At 43.2% G+C, this 18,603-nt stretch overlaps 1 protein-coding gene across 3 annotated transcripts in view; it reads left to right on the top strand.

The window, feature by feature from the left end:
• Positions 1-16,147, top strand: part of cacna1ha (calcium channel, voltage-dependent, T type, alpha 1H subunit a) — a 214,306-nt gene extending 198,159 nt beyond the window's left edge. For 2 of the 3 annotated variants that reach the window (XM_054750462.2, XM_054750461.2), the window contains exons 37-38: positions 1,295-1,452; positions 7,132-16,147. In XM_054750462.2, the coding sequence (XP_054606437.2) occupies positions 1,295-1,452; positions 7,132-8,448 (1,475 nt within the window). In that variant the 3' untranslated portion in view covers positions 8,449-16,147. Of the gene's footprint in view, positions 1-1,294; positions 1,453-7,131 lie in introns of those variants that run through there. The other variant, XM_054750463.2, reaches the window with a different exon arrangement.
• Positions 16,148-18,603: the final 2,456 nt, after the last annotated feature.

The raw sequence follows: 18,603 nt of genomic DNA, 5'->3' as shown, positions 1-18,603 counted from the left end.
CTGCCCTGGGGGACCCATGTGAGAGTACCTGTTGGGTTTGCTTTCACCCATGGGGCCTAGCTAGAACTGGTTTTGTAGGTCCATCCACCTGTGGACCCACCACCTGCTGGAGGAACATGAACGGTCTTGTGCATCGTGGATTGGGTGGCGGACCATTTAGATACAGTTGGACTAACATCAACACATATCATTGGCTCTGGAACCAAAATTTTTAGATGAGTTGGACTCTGCTTTGCTGGAGTTACTCTGGGTGAAAGAAAGAGGGTTGGAGTGGGCTTCTTGTTAACCCCCAGACTCTCTGGAAATGCCGTGCAGCGGTTGCTCTCATAGCTTACCTGAACCTGGTGGTTGGGTTTTGAAGTGAAGTCAGATTTCCTTGTCCAGGATGCTGGTTCTGCAACAATGAAGCTGATTCAGATTCTCTGCCTGTATGTTGGTGTTTACCCTAGGGGACGAAGGGGCAACGCCCCTTTGCCTTTGAGTGAGGAACCAGGTTCTGACAGTTGTTTGTGCTAATGCACCAAATAACAGCTCAGGGTACCCAAACCCTTTGGAGGTAGTGGGACAAGTGCTAGATGGTGCTTCAACCTGGGACTGGATTGTCTTTCTGAGGTACTTCAGTGTTTATGTTGGTATTGACAACAGGACCTGTAGGGCTAAGATTGAGAGAAGAGGTCCACCTGACCAGAACCTGTGTGGTGTTTTGTTGCTGGACTTCTGTCGAAGTCACACTTTGGTCCTAACAAACACCATACTTACATACATACTGGTACACAGGTTACCAGTGCAGCCTAGGTCATAGGCCAGTGATTGACCAGTAGCTGTGTTTTGGACATTCAAAGGCTCGTATGTGTAAAAGGTTTTCTGTGCACATATCTGGAATGAAACAAAAATATGCAGTCGGCGTATGAAATGACCCTCTGTACCCCTTACTCCAGCTCAGTTTTTTATTTACAATGTCCTGAATATGTCTTTGTAAATGCAATGCCTTTAACTGCGTCATCATTCCTGCTCTGATTAGCATCAAGTGCTAACAAGTCTCATTCAGAATAACACTTTATTTTGACAGACTCAACACTCTGTCCTATGAAAAATAATTGGAATATTTATCTTACAGTTTGTCATGAAATGTTTTCCCATTTAATTCCAAATGTTCTATCAGAATAAAGTGTTATTAAAAGGTTTTGGGTTAGGGTGTAGGTATAATTATGCATGTTTAAAATGCATGTGTGTAGGAAGGCACACGTGTGATTTGAACTATTGTGATGAACTCTTGAAACCATATGTCCTACAGTCTCAGTGATGTCGATCCAGTCCCAGCCCTGCGAGAGCCGCACTCTGCTGCAGGTTCCAGACATTTCTCCTCTTCATCCTCAGTCAACACCAACCCTCACTCTTCCTCGCATTGCCCCACCAACACCTGGACTCTCACCGCGGGCTCTGCACCGGCAGGTGAGAAGGCTCATGTCCAACTGAAGCTCACAAACATGAACTTAGATACATGTTATGACTGTTATAAGCAACATATCCAAGTGTCCGCCCCTCCTGTTTTCATGGTTTGGCATTGTTTCATAGCCGTTGTTACAGAGAAGTTAAACAGATGTGTATTAGCAAAAATCTGCCAATACGACATATATCTCAATACAAGCAAGTTGTTATGATATGTTTGTGAAACTAAATGACAGATGATATTTGCAATTTTAAAGACCGAAGTCAATTGGAAAAGTCAGGCAAGACGTATCCAATGTTACCACAACATTTTGTTCCATCAGAATGAAGGTGCTGCCACCTAGCAGTCAGAGTTTGAATTGTATCTTACAAAATGGTAAATGGCCTGTATCTGTATAAAGCCTTCTTAGGGGTCTACAAGGCGCTTCACAACACAATCAGTCATTCACCCATTCACAAAGACATTCACACACTGGTGGTGACGACCTACGATGTAGCCACAGCGGCCCTGGGGCGCACTGACAGAGGTGAGGCCTGTCAAACACTGGCGCCATTGGTCCCTCTGACCACCACCAGAAGGTAGGGTTAAGGGTCAAGCGTCTTGCCTGATCCTGGCCAGAGCCAGGATCGAACCTGCAACCTTCCAGTTACAGGACCACCCGCTCTACCTCCTGAGTTACTGCTGTCCCAAACGAAATACAGCAACTTTGTGATTTCTCAATAACAAAAAATTGATTCACTGCTTTGAAATATCGATTCAGTATTGTATTGTAATGAAAAGTTGCGTGGGCTGCACAGGCAGAATCTCTTGCCCTCCAAACAGAACTTTACAATAACAGGAGCAGGCACCGGTTACCACAAATACATTTTTATTAGCACAATTCCATAATTCCCTACAAAACCCAGCTCCCGCCTCTACTGGCGCTCTCTCGCCCATCCACCCTTCCCTTTCCTATTCAGATAAAACCAGCCGATCAGCCATAAGACAGTCAGGTACTTAACTGGCCCAGTTGGTGCGACCCCCTCCCTGGGGTCTGAGCGTCCAACGCCATCCAATGTCCCGGGGATGAACTTTCGAGGACGGCGGGTAGATCCTGCGACTTGCATCCGTCTGCCCGCTCTCTCTGCGGCAGATGCCCGTGTGGCCTCGACACCCAGCTACTCCCGCCCTAACTACCTAAAGGAGGCAATTAGCCTCCCCTCCTAGCGCCGGAACACTACCCCCTACTCAGCTGTGCTCATCACCGGCAGCCCTACCTAACTGCGAGCGATCCCACCCCCCAAAACAGGGTGCCACAATGACAGGTCGACCACACACACACACACACACACACACACACACCTCTTCCAGCAAATCTGCCACCCTTTATCACTTCCGGCCTCATCATGCCGAACAAGCACCAGCTGGTCTTCAATCACCATGCCCCCCAAGGTCAAGTACCAACTTCTGCCCTTTATAATATTAAAACAAAATATTGTGACATTTCAACGTATTGCTATGTACTTACATCTGTAGTGATAGCAGAGCTGCACAGATGAAAGCAACGCATGCTGCCTGTAAGACACATATTTACCACCCACTTTATTAGGTTCACCTTGCTAGTACTGGCTTGCTAGTACTTTTGGCTTCGAAACCACCTTTTATCAACCCGTCATTGATTCAACAATGTTTTGGACACCTTTCCCAGACGTTCTGGTCTCCTGTTCCACCGCATCCCAAAGGTTCTGGACTGGACTGAGATCTGGTGACTGTGGATGATCATGTATTAGAAACTAGTTAGAGATGATCTGAGCTTTATGACATGGTGCTTTATCCTGCTGGAAGTAGCATCAGAAGATGGGTCCATGTGGTCATAAAGGGATGGACATGGTCAGCAACAATACTCAGGTAGGCTGTGGGGTCTAAACCAGGCTCAGGTGGTACTGAGGGGTTCAAAGTAGGACAAGAACATCAGTCCACCACCATCATTACTCCACCAGCAGCAGCCTGAAGCTTTGATACAAAGCAGGATGGCTTCATGCATTCATGTTGGTGGCACCAGATTCTGACCCGACCATCTGAATGTTTCAGATGAAATCCAGAATCATCAGACCAGGAAAGGCTCTCCTGTCTCCTCTGGTCCAGTTCTGGTGATCCTGTGTGAACTTAGCCTCAGTGTCCTATTCTTAGCTGACAGGAGAGACACCTTGTGTGGTCTTCTGCTGCTGGAGTCCATCTAGAGTAGATGTTGTGGTTCAGAGATGCTTTTCTGTGGACTTTGGTTGGAACCAGTGGTTATCTGAGTTACTGTTGTCTTTCTATCACCTAATATCATTCTGGCCAGTCTCCTCTGACCTCAACTAGACGTTTTGATCCACACAACTGCTGCTCATGGAATATTTTGTCATCTTTGGTCAGTTTTCTGTCAGCCATATAGATGGTTTGGGGAAAAAAATCCCAGCAGATCACCTTGTCCGGTACCAACCATTTTCCTGTATGCCTCGTTCTGAAGCTTGATTTGAGCTGCAGAAAACAGTGTTCCCTTTGAAGGCTTTCTAGATCACGTGTCAGACGCAAGGCCCGTGGGCCAGATGTGGCCCGCCACATCATATTATGTGGGCCACGAGAGATTCAAGTGTCTTAAAATAAGTCTATGCTGCTTCAAAGCGCACATTGGCTATAAACTGCATTTACCATAATGCATGGCAGTTGTATTCCCAGTGCAGTGACTCGCCACTAGGTCGCAGTGTGTCCACTTCCATGTTTAATTAATGCAACAACTAAAAATAACTATCCACACATAATCCCAAAATGTCCAGGAAGAGAAAGATTTATGCAGAAGGAAGGTGTTTCAACAAAGATGGAACATGCTGATGCATCAAGGAGAAGAACCGGTATGTCTTTACAGTCATTAGCATCCATGCTACTAGCATCAGCGTCTGCAGCGTTACCTCCTCTGCCTCGGACAAACTGAAAACCCTCCTCTTACTCAGCGCCACGTTTACTCAGCTATTAGCTGACTCTGAAACCCAGAAATGGATTTTAACAGCTCAGTAATCTGTTTGCTGCTGACACAGAAAGCGCACCGACCAACTTCCAGACCGAGATGATTTAACTCCAGTTTAGCGACACGCTCAAGTCAGTATGACTCTGTGGCTGCTGCAGCTTTTTATCCCCCTCCCCAACACAACTGCGTGGTCCAGATGCTCTCCATGTCCAGCAGCACAAACCTGTGTGAGCAACTGTTTCTCACTGATGAACTCCTCCCTCAGCTCAGCGCCCAACCAAACAGGTGCAGGTCTGGCTGGAACAGGCGAGCACCACAGGAAATCAGAGGGGAGTTTTCTCCTCTCTGATTTCCTGGGATTTAATTATTTTGGTTTTATTAACCTTTTCTGCTCCAAAGCATGAAAGTTAACAGGTGAGATATTGAATTTTCATTTAAGAGATTGACTATTTATTATTTTTGTTGTTGGCCTGTGAAAATAAATTAAACCTACTTTAAAACAGGACAGATTACAGATAGAAGAATAGAATAGAAATAAAGTGGAAAATCCCTTTATTGTCCCTCAGTGGGGAAAGCTTGGTGCCACAGCAGCAATAACATTCATTACAGGAGCACCAAAGGAGAGTAAACAATAAAGAATAAACAAGAAAACATAAAATAGAAACACTTAAAAGATTCAAAAGATAAAAAATAAGAAATGCTGAATATATGCAGATTTTAAGGAGTAAAATTTTTAAACAAAATTGAGACATAAGTAACGAATATCACTGATGTGTGCTTTACTTAAAGGGGCATTATGGAAGTTTGACAGCCAAAACATGTATAGAAATAATACATGTCTTCTTCATACATTCTCCTGCAATGCCCTGGTCCTGTAGAATGAGCCCTGTCATTTTTACTGTGATTGCCTGTTTTTCTGTAAAATCACAGAAAAAGAGAGCTGCTCGGGTCGAGCAGGCTGCTTCATGCACATTCACGCTCAGGCATAGCCCATAGCATTTGCTATCCGTAGCTTTAGCAGCAGAGAGAGAGGCAGTTCCACTTTGTCGCTGTTCCTAACGCCTAGTGACATTTGAGGACCCTTAGCTACTTTCTGTAGAACTTTCTTCTAGATATTTCCTGCAAATTAGAAACAAAATAGCCATTTAAGCTCTGAACTGTTTGTTTCAGCTATTATCAAGGATATAAATGTTACAGATACAAAAGACATTACTGGCGCTTTAGCTCACCTAGTAAGACGTCGGGCTCCGGTGCAGAAGACCCGGGTTTGATTCTGGATGTGAACATAGTTCATTTAAAGTTTCTTTTTTACATTAATGGTATATATTTTTTTACAGTAAGATGCCCAAATTTTTATTTGAGACTCGCCAAACGGCATTGAATTCACAGATAAAAAAGATGTGGGTTCAACTTTCATTTTGGAACAATTTTTCAAGAGCATACAGGAGGACTGACTCATCTTAAACCTTTGTCGGCTGTGCTGAAGAGAAAGGTACAGAATCAATTTATTTAATTAATTAGCTGCGCATTCTCCTGTCCTCTGGCCTCCGGGCCACACACGCACACGGGACTGTCTCAGCTGTTATTTTTGTTAAGGAGTGTGCACGTACAGCATGCGCGCCTCGTGCACGAGCCTACTATTGAAGCTGCCATTACGCTTTTGGCCTGAGGGGGCATTCGCGAGCATAAAAATTCAAAATTCCGTAAAGTCCCTTTAAAATCGACTTGTGTAATTTGGTTATTCCACATTCAGTGTTACTGCAAAAATAAGTTTGTTTCCAAATGAAAAGGTTCAACCGTTCATATCTGCAGATAAAGGAAAATGTGCACATTTGCCGTTACTCTGTAAAAAATATTGGTGGCCCACAACTTCGTCCCAGTTTTTCATTTTGGCCCAGACACCCCTGTTCTAGATGCTTACGGAGTTTCTGTCTGGTTAGATATTAGTTTTAAGACAAACACTATTGGATGTCTGTATTTTTAACAAGAGTTAAACCCAAACTGGACTAATCTACCTGGAATCCCAAACTGTTTAGAAAAGGTAAAAGTTTTGAACTGAGAACTAGACCAACCATGTACAACTTTGATGTGTTCTTACTGTGTTTAGTTTCTAATTCCATTTTTGGTTATTTTTAAAACACAGGAAATGTTTTTCTTTACTTTGCTGGCGTACGTTTCGTTTGCCGACCGCAAAACATCCTCAGAGCTGACGCTGATGGTGGCGTCACTCCCTACTCCGTTTATCCGCGGGCAGCAGAGGACGTTGTCGCCCTCTGCTGCCCGATCTCCCCTCTCCGATGATGCAGTCCCATGCGCGATCCAACGAGATAAGAAGACGTGGATGTGGGACCATGGACAGAGATGATGGAGTTTACTCGTTGGATCGCGCATGGGACTGCATCGTCGGAGAGGGGAGATCGGGCAGCAGAGGGCGACAACGTCCTCTGCTGCCCGCGACTAAACGGAGTAGGGAGTGACGCCACCATCAGCGTCAGCTCTGAGGATGTTTTGCAGTCGGCAAACGAAACGTACGCCAGCAAAGTAAAGAGAAACCTTTCCTGTGTTTTAAAAAGAACCAAAAATGGAACCATGTACAAGTTTCTGTTTGTAAGAACGATGAGTGCTGAGTCGTGTCTTGGGAGGTCATCTCTGCCAAATGATAAAATAAACCACTGCTGATCCTTCTGTGTTGCAGGTTGCAGTTAAACTGGACTCACTGGAGTCTCAGGGTGTTGAGACACAAGAGAGGTTCAAATCTACTCAGCTGCCCTCCCAGTCCCCGTCCCCGTCCCTGTCACCTGTCCCTCCTCCTTCCTCCTCTCCCTCAGCCCTCTCTTTCCCATCCTGCTCCCCTTCATCTTCCCCCTTTCTACCCTCACCTGCCCCCCCTTCTCCTCTGTCTCCACCATCTACTCCATCATTCCTCCTCCCTCCTCCTCCTCCTTCCCCTCGTTTCCCCTCCCGTTCTGGGAGCCTTCGTAGACCCAGGGTACCATCTGCCATCTCCCTCACTGACCCGGCTGACCAAGAGGTGTATAACATCACCAGCGGGGCTCGCTGCAGGTGGAAAGACGAGGACGGGAGCGAGCCGGAGAGCAGACGGAAGGCCGGTCGCAGTCACTCCCTGTCCCCCTACACCCTTCCATGCTCGCTCAGCTTGACCTTCAGCTCCTCGTCTCCTCCTTCCACTCTACCTCCTTCCTCAGCAATGAGCACACACAGTCTACTCGAGGAAGGCCTGAAGGATGTCGGGAAAGGCTTCCGTGTGGACAACCATGGCTTCCTGGAAAAGCCACCTTCAGGACCTGCAGGTTACTGTGATGATCAGAGGCGCCACTCCATCGAAGTCTGCCTTCCTCAGACCCTCAGCCACCACTTGTCGCCAGAGAGCGTAAAGACGTTTCCTGTGAGGGTGCAGTCGGTCGGTAGCAGCCACAGGAAGAAGAAGACCAGCCCTCCCTGCATTTCCATCCACCCACCATCAGAAAGGGAACACCCCCGACTCCCATCACCTCCAAAACTGGCCGACTGCAACACGATGCTGAGACGCAGGACACCTTCCAGCGACCTGATGCCCCAGTCGAAAGACGTGCCAGTAGACATCTGTACGCAGGTGCCAACACCACTAACACCAATCCACATACCACTTCCGTTGAATTCCCCGACCCACACATCGACACCCTCTCTGACGCGCACTCTGCCTCTTGCATCCGCTCCCTCAAACATCCCCATCAGTCCAAACGTCTTCATTCAGCCGCATGCACCACTCCTACCTACTGTCATGCACTTCTCACAAACACACCCTGTAAGTTCTGCTGCGAGGCACACCCCGCTTGCAGGAGATTGCATCCCTCTTCCTCGATTTACCTTTGAAGAGCCACAATCCAGGTATGTGAGCGGCATGTCGGCAGGCCCCTCAGACCCAGACCCAGCCACCTGCTCTTCTCCATTCGACAGCCGACTGGGAAGCAGCGCAGGATTCAGCGCGAAGAATCGGAGGACCGCTCAGTAAACACTTGGTGTCGCGGTCTGAGGCAAAACATGAAAACTTAAAAGCTGCAGAAATGAATCTCGGTGGACCTCAGTAGCGGTTTTTGGAGAAGGAAAGAAATGTAGAAGTTGGCTGTGCAAACTTTTTTAAAATTTTTGTTTGTTTTTGTTTTGCTAAATACTAATATATATATATATAGATCACGTTTTCCAGCTGAAACAGACTCTTCCTCCAATGAATGACAATGGATCAATTTTCTTTTTTGTCGTTTTTTTATTTTTTATTCTTGCTTGAAAAACCCACGTGTGTTACTGGCTGATCCTCCTCAAACACACACTGGGACTGAAGCCACTTTACTCCGTAGCCAAAGTTTTTTTCACACACTGTCCTCACTCACGCGAGCCAATCAGGAAGCAGCGTCTGGCTGATCGCCGCCGACCCTTTATTTTTTGGGGAGCAAAGCGGTTTGTGAAATGCGAGCGTGACGGGTGGTTTTGTGGGATATGCAACTTCAGGTTTTTCCGCAGAGGTTCTGTTCCCCCCCCCCCTCGCTCCTCGATCACATTGATCCGAGCTGAAGTGTGAATGAGTGCGTGTGTTTTCACACGTGAGGGGAGCAGGACCGAGCTGTGTTATTGTTTTTTTTTCTTTGTCAAATGTAAATAAAAGGAAACAAAATAATGTATTTGGTGGGATTTAAAAATAGCTCTATCCATATGCACATATTTTTATAGAGGTCTAAAATGTTTTTGCACATAGACTTAAACTTCAAGTTGCTTGTTTTTTTCCTCTGTTGTCTTCTTGTGAATGTATGTTTCTTTAAAAAATCTGAGTGGTTGAAAAAACCTTTTTAAATTGCAAACTCAAATCAAGGAGAAGGGTTTTATTTTTCTATTTTGAAAAAAAGAGTCAGAGGAAAACAGGCGAGTCGTGTGTTTCTGTAGTTTCGTCTCAGACTTTGTATCCTTTGTCTAAACCACATAACGTGGGCTCAGTGCTGCAAGTCAGATTCCCTCTACATGGAATTTCACATGATGAGAACAATTCTGTTGAAGGGATGTTTGTTTTTGCCATGTTGAAGTTTGCTTCTAAGTATAAATAAGTACCAGTTGCTGATTGGCTTTCTGTATAGCCCCAAGTTCTATGGAATTGTGATTTTGTTCGTCAGGACAGAAGAAGCAGCCAACACCAAAGTGTATTCCTGCCAATTTAAAGTAACACTAAGTAGTTTTTCAAACTTTAAGCTAGAGCTTTAACGTTGATCTCAGTGATTGCTGTGTTAGAAACTTGACCTGTTTCATATTTGACTCCACTCTGCAGCCCTCTGCTGGCCACATATTGCACTTAACAGTTTTGTGGAGCGGGTAGGTGTCCCAGGGGGCACTCTTCGTCTCCTTTACGGCTGTTAGTAATTTTCTGTGCCAGTTGCCAATAAAAGACTAACATGCATCGCACAGTTAGCTTATTCAGTTTGCTGACCGTAAATAAAAACAAAAAGCAGTTAACTTTTTTGTTGGCATCACGGTGGAGTCTGAAATCAGAGAGTATTGTCTTTAGAGGTGAAGCAAAGAGCTAAAATCAGAGTAAACATTGACGTGGCCTATGGTTGTTTGAGGGAGCTGAAGAAGGTTATGAAATCATGGACTGATGATGACCTAGCTTTGTTGCTGCTGGACTTGTAAGTAATAACCATTTTTGTCCAACAGCGTGGATCTTTTAAATTTGTGGCTTGTTTGGTACGATTCCCATTGGGCAGGGTTGGTCATGGCAGCTCTAATTCCACTTTAAACCAGTCGGAAAGAGAAGCTGGAAACTGTTTGGTGTTACTTTAACACAGCACTGAGTTTAAATACTCCCCAGCTGTTCGTGAGACACTATTTTATAAACCTTTAAAATGCTCTTAACTGTGCACCATATGGTTGTTTCAGCAGCCATGTTAAATTTGAACAGATCCACCAAGCAGTCTTTAAGTTGCTGCTCATACAGTATTTATGTCACTGTAGGTTGGATGGGCATTTCAAGTCAATGTATTCTTTGAATTAATGGCAATTTGACTTTGCCAAGCAAAAAGTTACATACAGATGGAAACAGACTGTGTGCCTGCATTCAGACCCTTAACATGTGTCCAGTGTTAATTATTATATCACAAATGTCAGTGAACTAACCTTCAGTATTATTTCTTATTTAGGTTATTTTATTCATGATAGTATTTCAGTTTAATACAAAATAAATGTTAGCTAGCTTGTCTGATGATTCAGCGTATGCTTAAAGTAGGGGCAAAGACTTGTCAGTAAAGGTGACTCACTGTACGTGGATAGAACCAAGGGACGAACTCCACCTGTCGAAAGTGATACTAGCGTGGAAGTGACAAACAATGCAGTTCACCTCTCGTCCACTAGGGGCTGGCTCAAGAAAAAAGCACATTCCCATTGACTCCAATGTTAAAAACAGAAATAAACATGTTTACAGCCTCTTAAAAAAATTGTTTAATGTGTCAAGTTTATCGTCTTGACAACTCTGAGGGGGGTGAATATTTTTAACTCATCCATTTAGATGTAGTTAAATCTTAAAATTGTGAATTATTAAGGACGTGTCCTGTAGATGGACAGGTGTCATATGACCCGTCATTGCTAGCAGCTTGCCACCCTGCTTGCTCCATGGAAGGCTTCGGTCTCTGCCTGCTTAGAAGGCAGAGGGTAGCGGAGTCACTGAAGCGCTAAAAGCGTCCAACAAATTCTGTTAGCTTCAGTTAGCTCATTTATCTCGTAGCTGCATCGGTTCAGAGTTTGTTTAGTTTCAATCATCTGCTCTAATCCTCACAGCCCCAATCTCAGCTCCTGTTTTGTATTTTCCGGGAGTGACAACGCGTGTGACATAGCCAAGGTGGCATTGATTGGAACCGAGCATTGAGTAAAGTCTGAATTCAGCTCTTCAGAAACATATGGAGGGGATTTCCATCTTATATTTACATTCAGTTTGCTTCATCTGCTAGTCGTGGACATTTATGTTCATTCATTTTCACCTGTTAGATGAATCAGAGCAATGTGCATGACTCATGGCTCAACAGCGGCCATGGACAGAATGTAAAAACAAATGAAAATTTGTACTACTTTAAGATGGCAGCAATACACTTTGGCCTTGGCTATGACTGGACTGAAAATCTGCTCGGGTACTATGATTTTTAAATTACTTTCACACAAACAAATAGCCTAAATGTCCCTTTAAATATCTGAAAGCATTCCCATGGACACCACACAGCTAATCTGCACATATGCCCAAACAAAAACAGACATCCCTGGTTTCAAAAGTTTGAACACAAAGGACAAAATGCTGTACTTTGCAGTATTTTTCTGATCACTAAAGGGTGTGGTACCACCATTAAAATATGAAAAATGAATAACTTCATAGGAGTATCTTGATGTAGCATTACTGAGCCTACTGTTCTTTAGCTCTGACTTCTGTGTTTCTGTACTTTTAAAGACAACCAAACTAAGTTTTTAAATACGTGTAGCCAGAGTGCAATAATAATAATACTAATATGTACCTATGTACCTGTAGAAATTATAGTAACATTCACACATCAAACAGTCACATTCTTGTATTCATACAGACATGCTAGAACTGCTATAAATAATATAAAACCTTTTTTTATATGACGCTTGAAAATATTTCCAATTCTAGAGGTCATGCTACTACTGTAGGTACTTGCACCTTGATGTAGACGGGTGGGCATGGCTCTGTGGGGGTCAGGGGTACTGTAGATTTTTCCAGAAGCTCAGGCCCACCTGCTGAAGGTGTTACTGTGCAAACAGAAGAGTGACGAACATCTCTACTGACGACTCAATAAGCCATTCCACATTTGTTCCTTCATCTTCAGTTTCCACTGATTGCTGTCAAAACTATCAAACTCTTGGTGTGGATAACAAAGAACGACCAGTATTGTTCTTTGAGTGGCTGAATGTTTTCTTATCAAGCCATATTTCTATTCCGACTCAGCACAAAATATCCTTTATTCTTTTCCTTTTTGTGCACAGTCTAGGGTTTGGCACACCGGCACAAGAAATTATTTGTTTGGAAGTGTTCTAGTGTGGATTTGGATTTCTTAAAAGAGCTGGCTGGGACAGCGTTGTTTTCTTTTGTTTGCTGTTGATTTCACGTGATTAGTGTGAGCATGAAACATGCACAAGTCTTGAGCAACCCAGTGGATAAAAACCAAAGTGCTTTGATGCTGTCCAAAGTCACTTGAATCCTTTTGATGTTACCAACCCAACCAACACTAAATATCTGTGGGGTCATTAAAAGTTGATAAGACATTAAATATTACCAGAGTTGTTAGTTTTGGGATTTGGGGTTCCTTAAGGGACACTCAAATCCATGAACTGGAGGAAGAGCTTGGTTGCCAGTAAATTGTTTTGGACGTTACCAGGGTTGGCCTATCTCACAGATTCTTAGCCAAATTTCTAGAATCCACCAAAAGATTTCTGGGCTTCAAATTCTATCGATACCTTTTAAGGAGAATTTTAATTTGTTGATGTTTCTAGCTTAAAAAGGCAGACAGTTAGCTTTGCAAGCGATCCTTCATATGTGAATGTATAGTCTGGCCATGAACCATAAACAGAACTCAGTGGAGGGGAAGAATCTACGGTTGTCTTTCAAATTGTCTCCACATGCTGTTGGACAAGGAGCAATGAGATAAACTTACCACTACGGATGTCAGTCAACGTGGCAGTTGGCCATGCACTTTCGAAGAAGACACAAATACATCCTTTTTTAAATGAAGGACTTAAGTACCTCTATCTGCTTTGGAATCAAAGAAAAGCCCAGGTTAAAATAGTCCAAAGTTAATGCCAAAGCCGTTTCGCCCAGTCATTCCGCCTACCAAGCTGATAGAGCACTGTGATAGGCAAGACACAAGACTGTACAGGCCTGCTGAGGCTCCTATGTAGCGTGGCAAGACAAACAGAAGCATTGAGGCAATATTTTCAAAGTTCATGATCGTCTATGTGTTGGCTTCTTAATTTCACCAATTAATGTTCAATTTCTGGGCTCCCAAGAAAGAGATCATAAACACAAGTGACTGAACTGAGCTTCCTTCACAGATGGCACTTACACATTAGCGTCAGTTCGGTCCCTTACGGTCCCTTCTGGAACTGGAATTTGGTTTCACACACAGGTCAGATTTTCGTTTTCGGTTCCAAGGCGACTCTTTTTTCAGACCTTCTCTCGGGCGGCCAGACTGGGACCAAGGCGACACTAAGGACTGATTATATGTGAACACTACACCACCCGTTCGATACCAAACTCACGCCATCCAGCCTGGCCAATTCCCGACCGTGCTGATGCTAATGTGTAAGCGCCAAGAGTGGCTGGACTCACCATCAGGAACAGGGTGAAGAGTTGCATTGCTTCTTCAAACCAAAAGGAGCCTGTTGTTTTGGTTTGGGAATCTGCTAAAGAAGCCTTTTGTATACCTTTTAAGGGAGTGATTCAGGTGTTCATGGAAGATCCAAGATTCCCTAGAAAGATCATATCTCACATTTGGTCTGGTAACACCTTCAAAGAACTTCTCAATGTGCTAGAGCAGCTGTATGACCATTGGAACTTGCTGGTACTTACACACACCTTTATAAAGACGGGATATGTGGGAAAAAAAATCATTACCATTGATGATCAGAGTAATGCTCTTTCTTCACTCCCATTGGATTGTCCTCTCCCACATGGTGTGCTTCTAGAAGTGAGAACTGGGAGATGAAACTTCTGTGGCTCACCACTACAGCTCTGGTTGGTTTTCAGACATTCACAACATCTGTGAATTTAGATTTAACTCACCATTCACTAAAATAGAAATCTCATCTTGTAAGGCATTAAAAAGCTCCACACCCGATCACAGCATGCTCATGTTTTTCTTCCAGTTCTGACACAGAAGCATTAAGTGGACTGAGTGGTCACTGTCCACTCTGAACACAGCACAGTCGGTCATTTCTCCAGATGAATCATTTTTTATTTGTTTCACGTCCTCTTGCTGCACAGATTGTCAGTGATGGGAGGTTTTAGGTAGTGTGAAGACAGCCTTTTTTCCTGTCTCACTCTCATCTGATTCACTGCAGATGTTTCCGATTTAAACCGACCCACATGGCCCAGTTCAGTTATTCAGTACACTTTGGTAGAGTGGCTACTTCATATTATGATTTAAAGATCTTTAGATTTTTATATTTAAATCCTGTTCTTGAGGAAACAGTTTTGGACTACTGCATGTTCTGATTTATAGGAAAAAAAAGGTTTGGGAAATAATATTCTGGATGTTTTAAAGATTTTGATATTTGCATTTTCAGATGTTTCCATTTGTAGGATGACTTCCCAATTGCACTGGGCTCTTCTTATTTTTCTGATTAAATACTTATTATTAAATGACCGCATTCTTTAATGTCCAATGCAATATGGGATGGTTACTCAACGTATAGTGACCATTCTCGTCTTTATACCGTTTTATAGAAAGAAAACTGAAACCTAATTGGTTCCGTTTTGACTGGAACCAGCATTATTAAAGTAAATGAGCAGAAAATGCTTTTCACTTTTCCTCATGATGCTCTGAACGTACTCTGGTGATGGTGACGATGATTATCTGATATATATTTTATGTAGAAGTAGCCTTGGACCTGACACTCCATGATTAGATTAGCAATGAATTGCATTTTTTGGAGAAATGTTTTTAAACACAAGAGACGAGAAAGTTCAAACTGTGACAGAACTTGACATTAATAAAATAAGAAAAGAAAACTTGTGTTTTTGTTTGACTTTTATTCCCGTCAACCCCTTAGTGGTTGACCCCCTGCACTCCCCGTTTAAGCCTTAAAAAAAGGGGGTAGGGTGTGTACTTGTTCTGTCTGTCTGAGGAGACTCAATAAAAAGCCCCGTCTCAAGATTCTTCCCTTCGTCAGAGAGACATCGGGATGTGGCAGCGTTTAAAGGCTCAAAACGCAGATGGGATGCTTTCTATTGTACTGTTGCTGATTACTGTGTGATTACCAAACATTGTCCTGAAAGATGTTTACCTGTCAATTAAAAGAAATATAAGACTTTTTTCATCTCTGACACGTTTTATTAATGTTCTTGTGTCGGCTGTGTTCTTTTACTTTGGTGTTTTACTTGGCTTCTAAATGCCAATATCGTCAAAATCATTCTCACCTAAATTTGTCTTTTAGCAACAGATGATATTGAACTTGGTTTGATGTCAGTTGATGGTGCAAAAAAAATGCCCCACTTGATTTTAAAGGTTCCAGATCATGCTATTTGAAACCTTGTGAGAGCAAAGGTAGGCACAATATATGATAATATTTTACTGTTGGCACTATTAAGATTTCTTTTTATTGTCAGACTGAATTTAGTTTCAGTAAAGCTCTGACAATATGTGCCTACAACAGCGTCTTAGGTTAGCCAGCTGCTGTACTTGGTTCGGTGGTGCAATGGTTAAGGCGTTTGCCTTTTATCTTGTTTTGCTGTGTCTTGACGTCGGTTTGACTCCTGGTGTCGGCAGTAATTGTTTTAGCCAGCTGAAGCAGATTTCGTTTTTTCATATTTTAGTGTCATTGATTATTTAACGCAAAATGTTTTGTGTCTCCAAAGATCTCCTCTCTTCCAAACAACATGATGATTTAATCTGCTCACCTCACATGGACTCACACTGGTTAAATAAACAAAGAAAGTAACAAAAAAAAAACAAGATTAGTCCTCATATTATTTAACAGTTGACCAATAAAGGGTTGACAACAATACTAGCAAGTGTAGCTAAAAAAAGAAGAAAAGAAGTTACTGCCACATCCGAGAGTCAAACCGGTGCAAAACACCATGCAAGGTAGGGACTCTAACCACTGGGCTGCCAAATGTTTGGTCAGTTTGGGTTGTTTTTTGTCCCCAATGAAGACAAAATTTATCAGAATATCCACTTTGGTACCGGTGGATGTTTAAAGCAGGGGAGGTGGGTTTCAGATCTGAGACTAGCTTCAGCGGGAGGAGCCGGGCCTTCATTTCCATCTATGCTTTTGCTGTCCGAAAATTGCAGCTGAGACAGGAAAATGCATGAATGCAGCTAAAAAGAGATTTGGTATTTTTCACCAGTAAATAACATTATCACATGGTAAACAGCTCCAAACAGTGGAATTTCCATTACTTCTCACATTTCAGAAAGTCGTCATTAAAGATTCATCTAAACCACTAATGCCCGATGTTTATCTTTGAGGACCACCATTCTGCACATTTAAGTTTCTCTGCTTTAATAATTGAATTGTTTCTGTATAAAATAGGAATTACAGAGAGGTCCGATTGTTGGTTAAATGTTAAAATGGCTTGCCACAGTCCTGCTCTCTTGCTGCCTGTACAGCTTTCACTCATGTCCTATAATACACCGACAACATCGCTATAGTGGAAACCAGAGAAAGCCGAATCTGCTTTATTTACAAAAAAATAAGGGGTCAGGAGCAGGAGTTAGGGACCACGGTCAGCACCACCTCATGCTTCCCAGAGTCAGCACCTAGGACAGAGGCATGCCAGATTAGGCTTCCGTCCTCCACAAACGCTGGGAACTTCCTGCACAGCTGCACCTGACTGCGTTTTATATGAGGTCTTGTCAGGCAGAGGGGGACTCGTATCCGTGCCGACGCCCTCGTCCCTCTGTTATAGCTTTGTGAAAGCTTTGAAAAGAATTCTTGAATTAACAAAAGAAAAAGAAAAAAAAACGACTCACTACTGTGATGTAGAGGTTGCATGTAAATGCTTTTAGTATTAATAAATGACCCTTTTGAAAGGATTTAATGTGTCCACCTTCACTGATTCCTGGTAATTTGGTGTACAGGACACAGTTTAAATGAGGAGTTGTTTATAGCATGAAAGCTACCAATAAACATTATTTTAAATACCCAACACATTGATACTGGTGATCAAGAAAACGCCCCGATGTGGACTTGACCTAGCATAGCACTGACCTCATCAGCCCTCCACTATTAGCAGTGTGATGCAGTAGGAGGCAGTTTCCACTACCAGCACTAACTTACTGCATACTCACAAACTAAAAAGGACAAGTGTGGAGTTACAATAACATGGAATCACTCAGGTCTCCCATCGCACTCTGCCGCCTTGGGGATGCTGCTTCTTGCTAGGAATGACTGATCCACTGCACCGGAAATATGGTAATGACTACGATAAATGACCCACACTTGTATAGCCTCTTTCCGAGTCAGAGGATTCCAAAGTGCTTTAAACTACAGTGAATCATTCATCCATTCACACTCTGATGGTGATGAGCTACGATGTAGCCACAGCTGCCCTGGGGCACACTGGCAGATGCGAGGCTGCTGAGCACAGGCACCACCGGTCCCTCTGACCACCACCAGCAGGCAAGGTGGGTTAAGTGTCTTGCCCAAGGACACAACAGCAGCATTCTCTGTCCAGAGCCAGAATCGAACCTGCAACCTTCCGATCACTGGACAACCCGCTCTACCTGTTGAGCTACTGTGGAAAGATACTTGTTGAAGTGGATCCTGGAAACTGATAACAAAAGGTGCAAAGACTGAAAAACATTAGCTTTCTCTGATCATTGTTGTGACCTCTGAGGCACCCAGATTTTAATTGATAGTTTCAAACAGTAGTCACACAAAGTGACTTGGATGTATTTGTTTTTATGGAGGATGTGTGGTGTTTTATTATGTAATGTTCAGGCCAAAATGCAATAAACATTTTCTTTACTGACAAATTGTGAAATTTCTGGCCATGAGTCACTTTTTTACATGATGAACATGCCTAACGTTAATATGAAAACTGTATAAATGTACAAGTGTTGTTATGTTTGGCATTTGGCATGAAGCACTTTAATTAACATGTAAGGTTGATGCATGGGTGTTAATGGCTCAGAAGAAAGAAAGAAACAATCTTCTTTATAGCGCCCCTCAAGATAAAAATCATGTGGCGCTCCACAAAACAAAAAATTTTAAATATAAAAAAGATTAAATTTTTTTAAAAATAATTGTTATGTTCCCCTGGGTTTTTCCTGTTCATCCACTGGGTTTTATTCCTGAGTAACCGGATCACTCCTCCTGCCCTGCAAGATGGTCGCCTCCATCAGTTTACCCCATCACCATGACGACGACAAGAGGATCCGGCAGGACGATCACCGGATGTATCTCT

The sequence above is a fragment of the Nothobranchius furzeri genome, chromosome 12 (assembly GCF_043380555.1).
Source record: "Nothobranchius furzeri strain GRZ-AD chromosome 12, NfurGRZ-RIMD1, whole genome shotgun sequence".
Classification (NCBI taxonomy): Eukaryota; Metazoa; Chordata; class Actinopteri; order Cyprinodontiformes; family Nothobranchiidae; genus Nothobranchius; species Nothobranchius furzeri.
The sequence above is the reverse complement of the archived record's forward strand: the minus strand, read 5'-3'. Positions and strand labels throughout refer to the sequence as shown.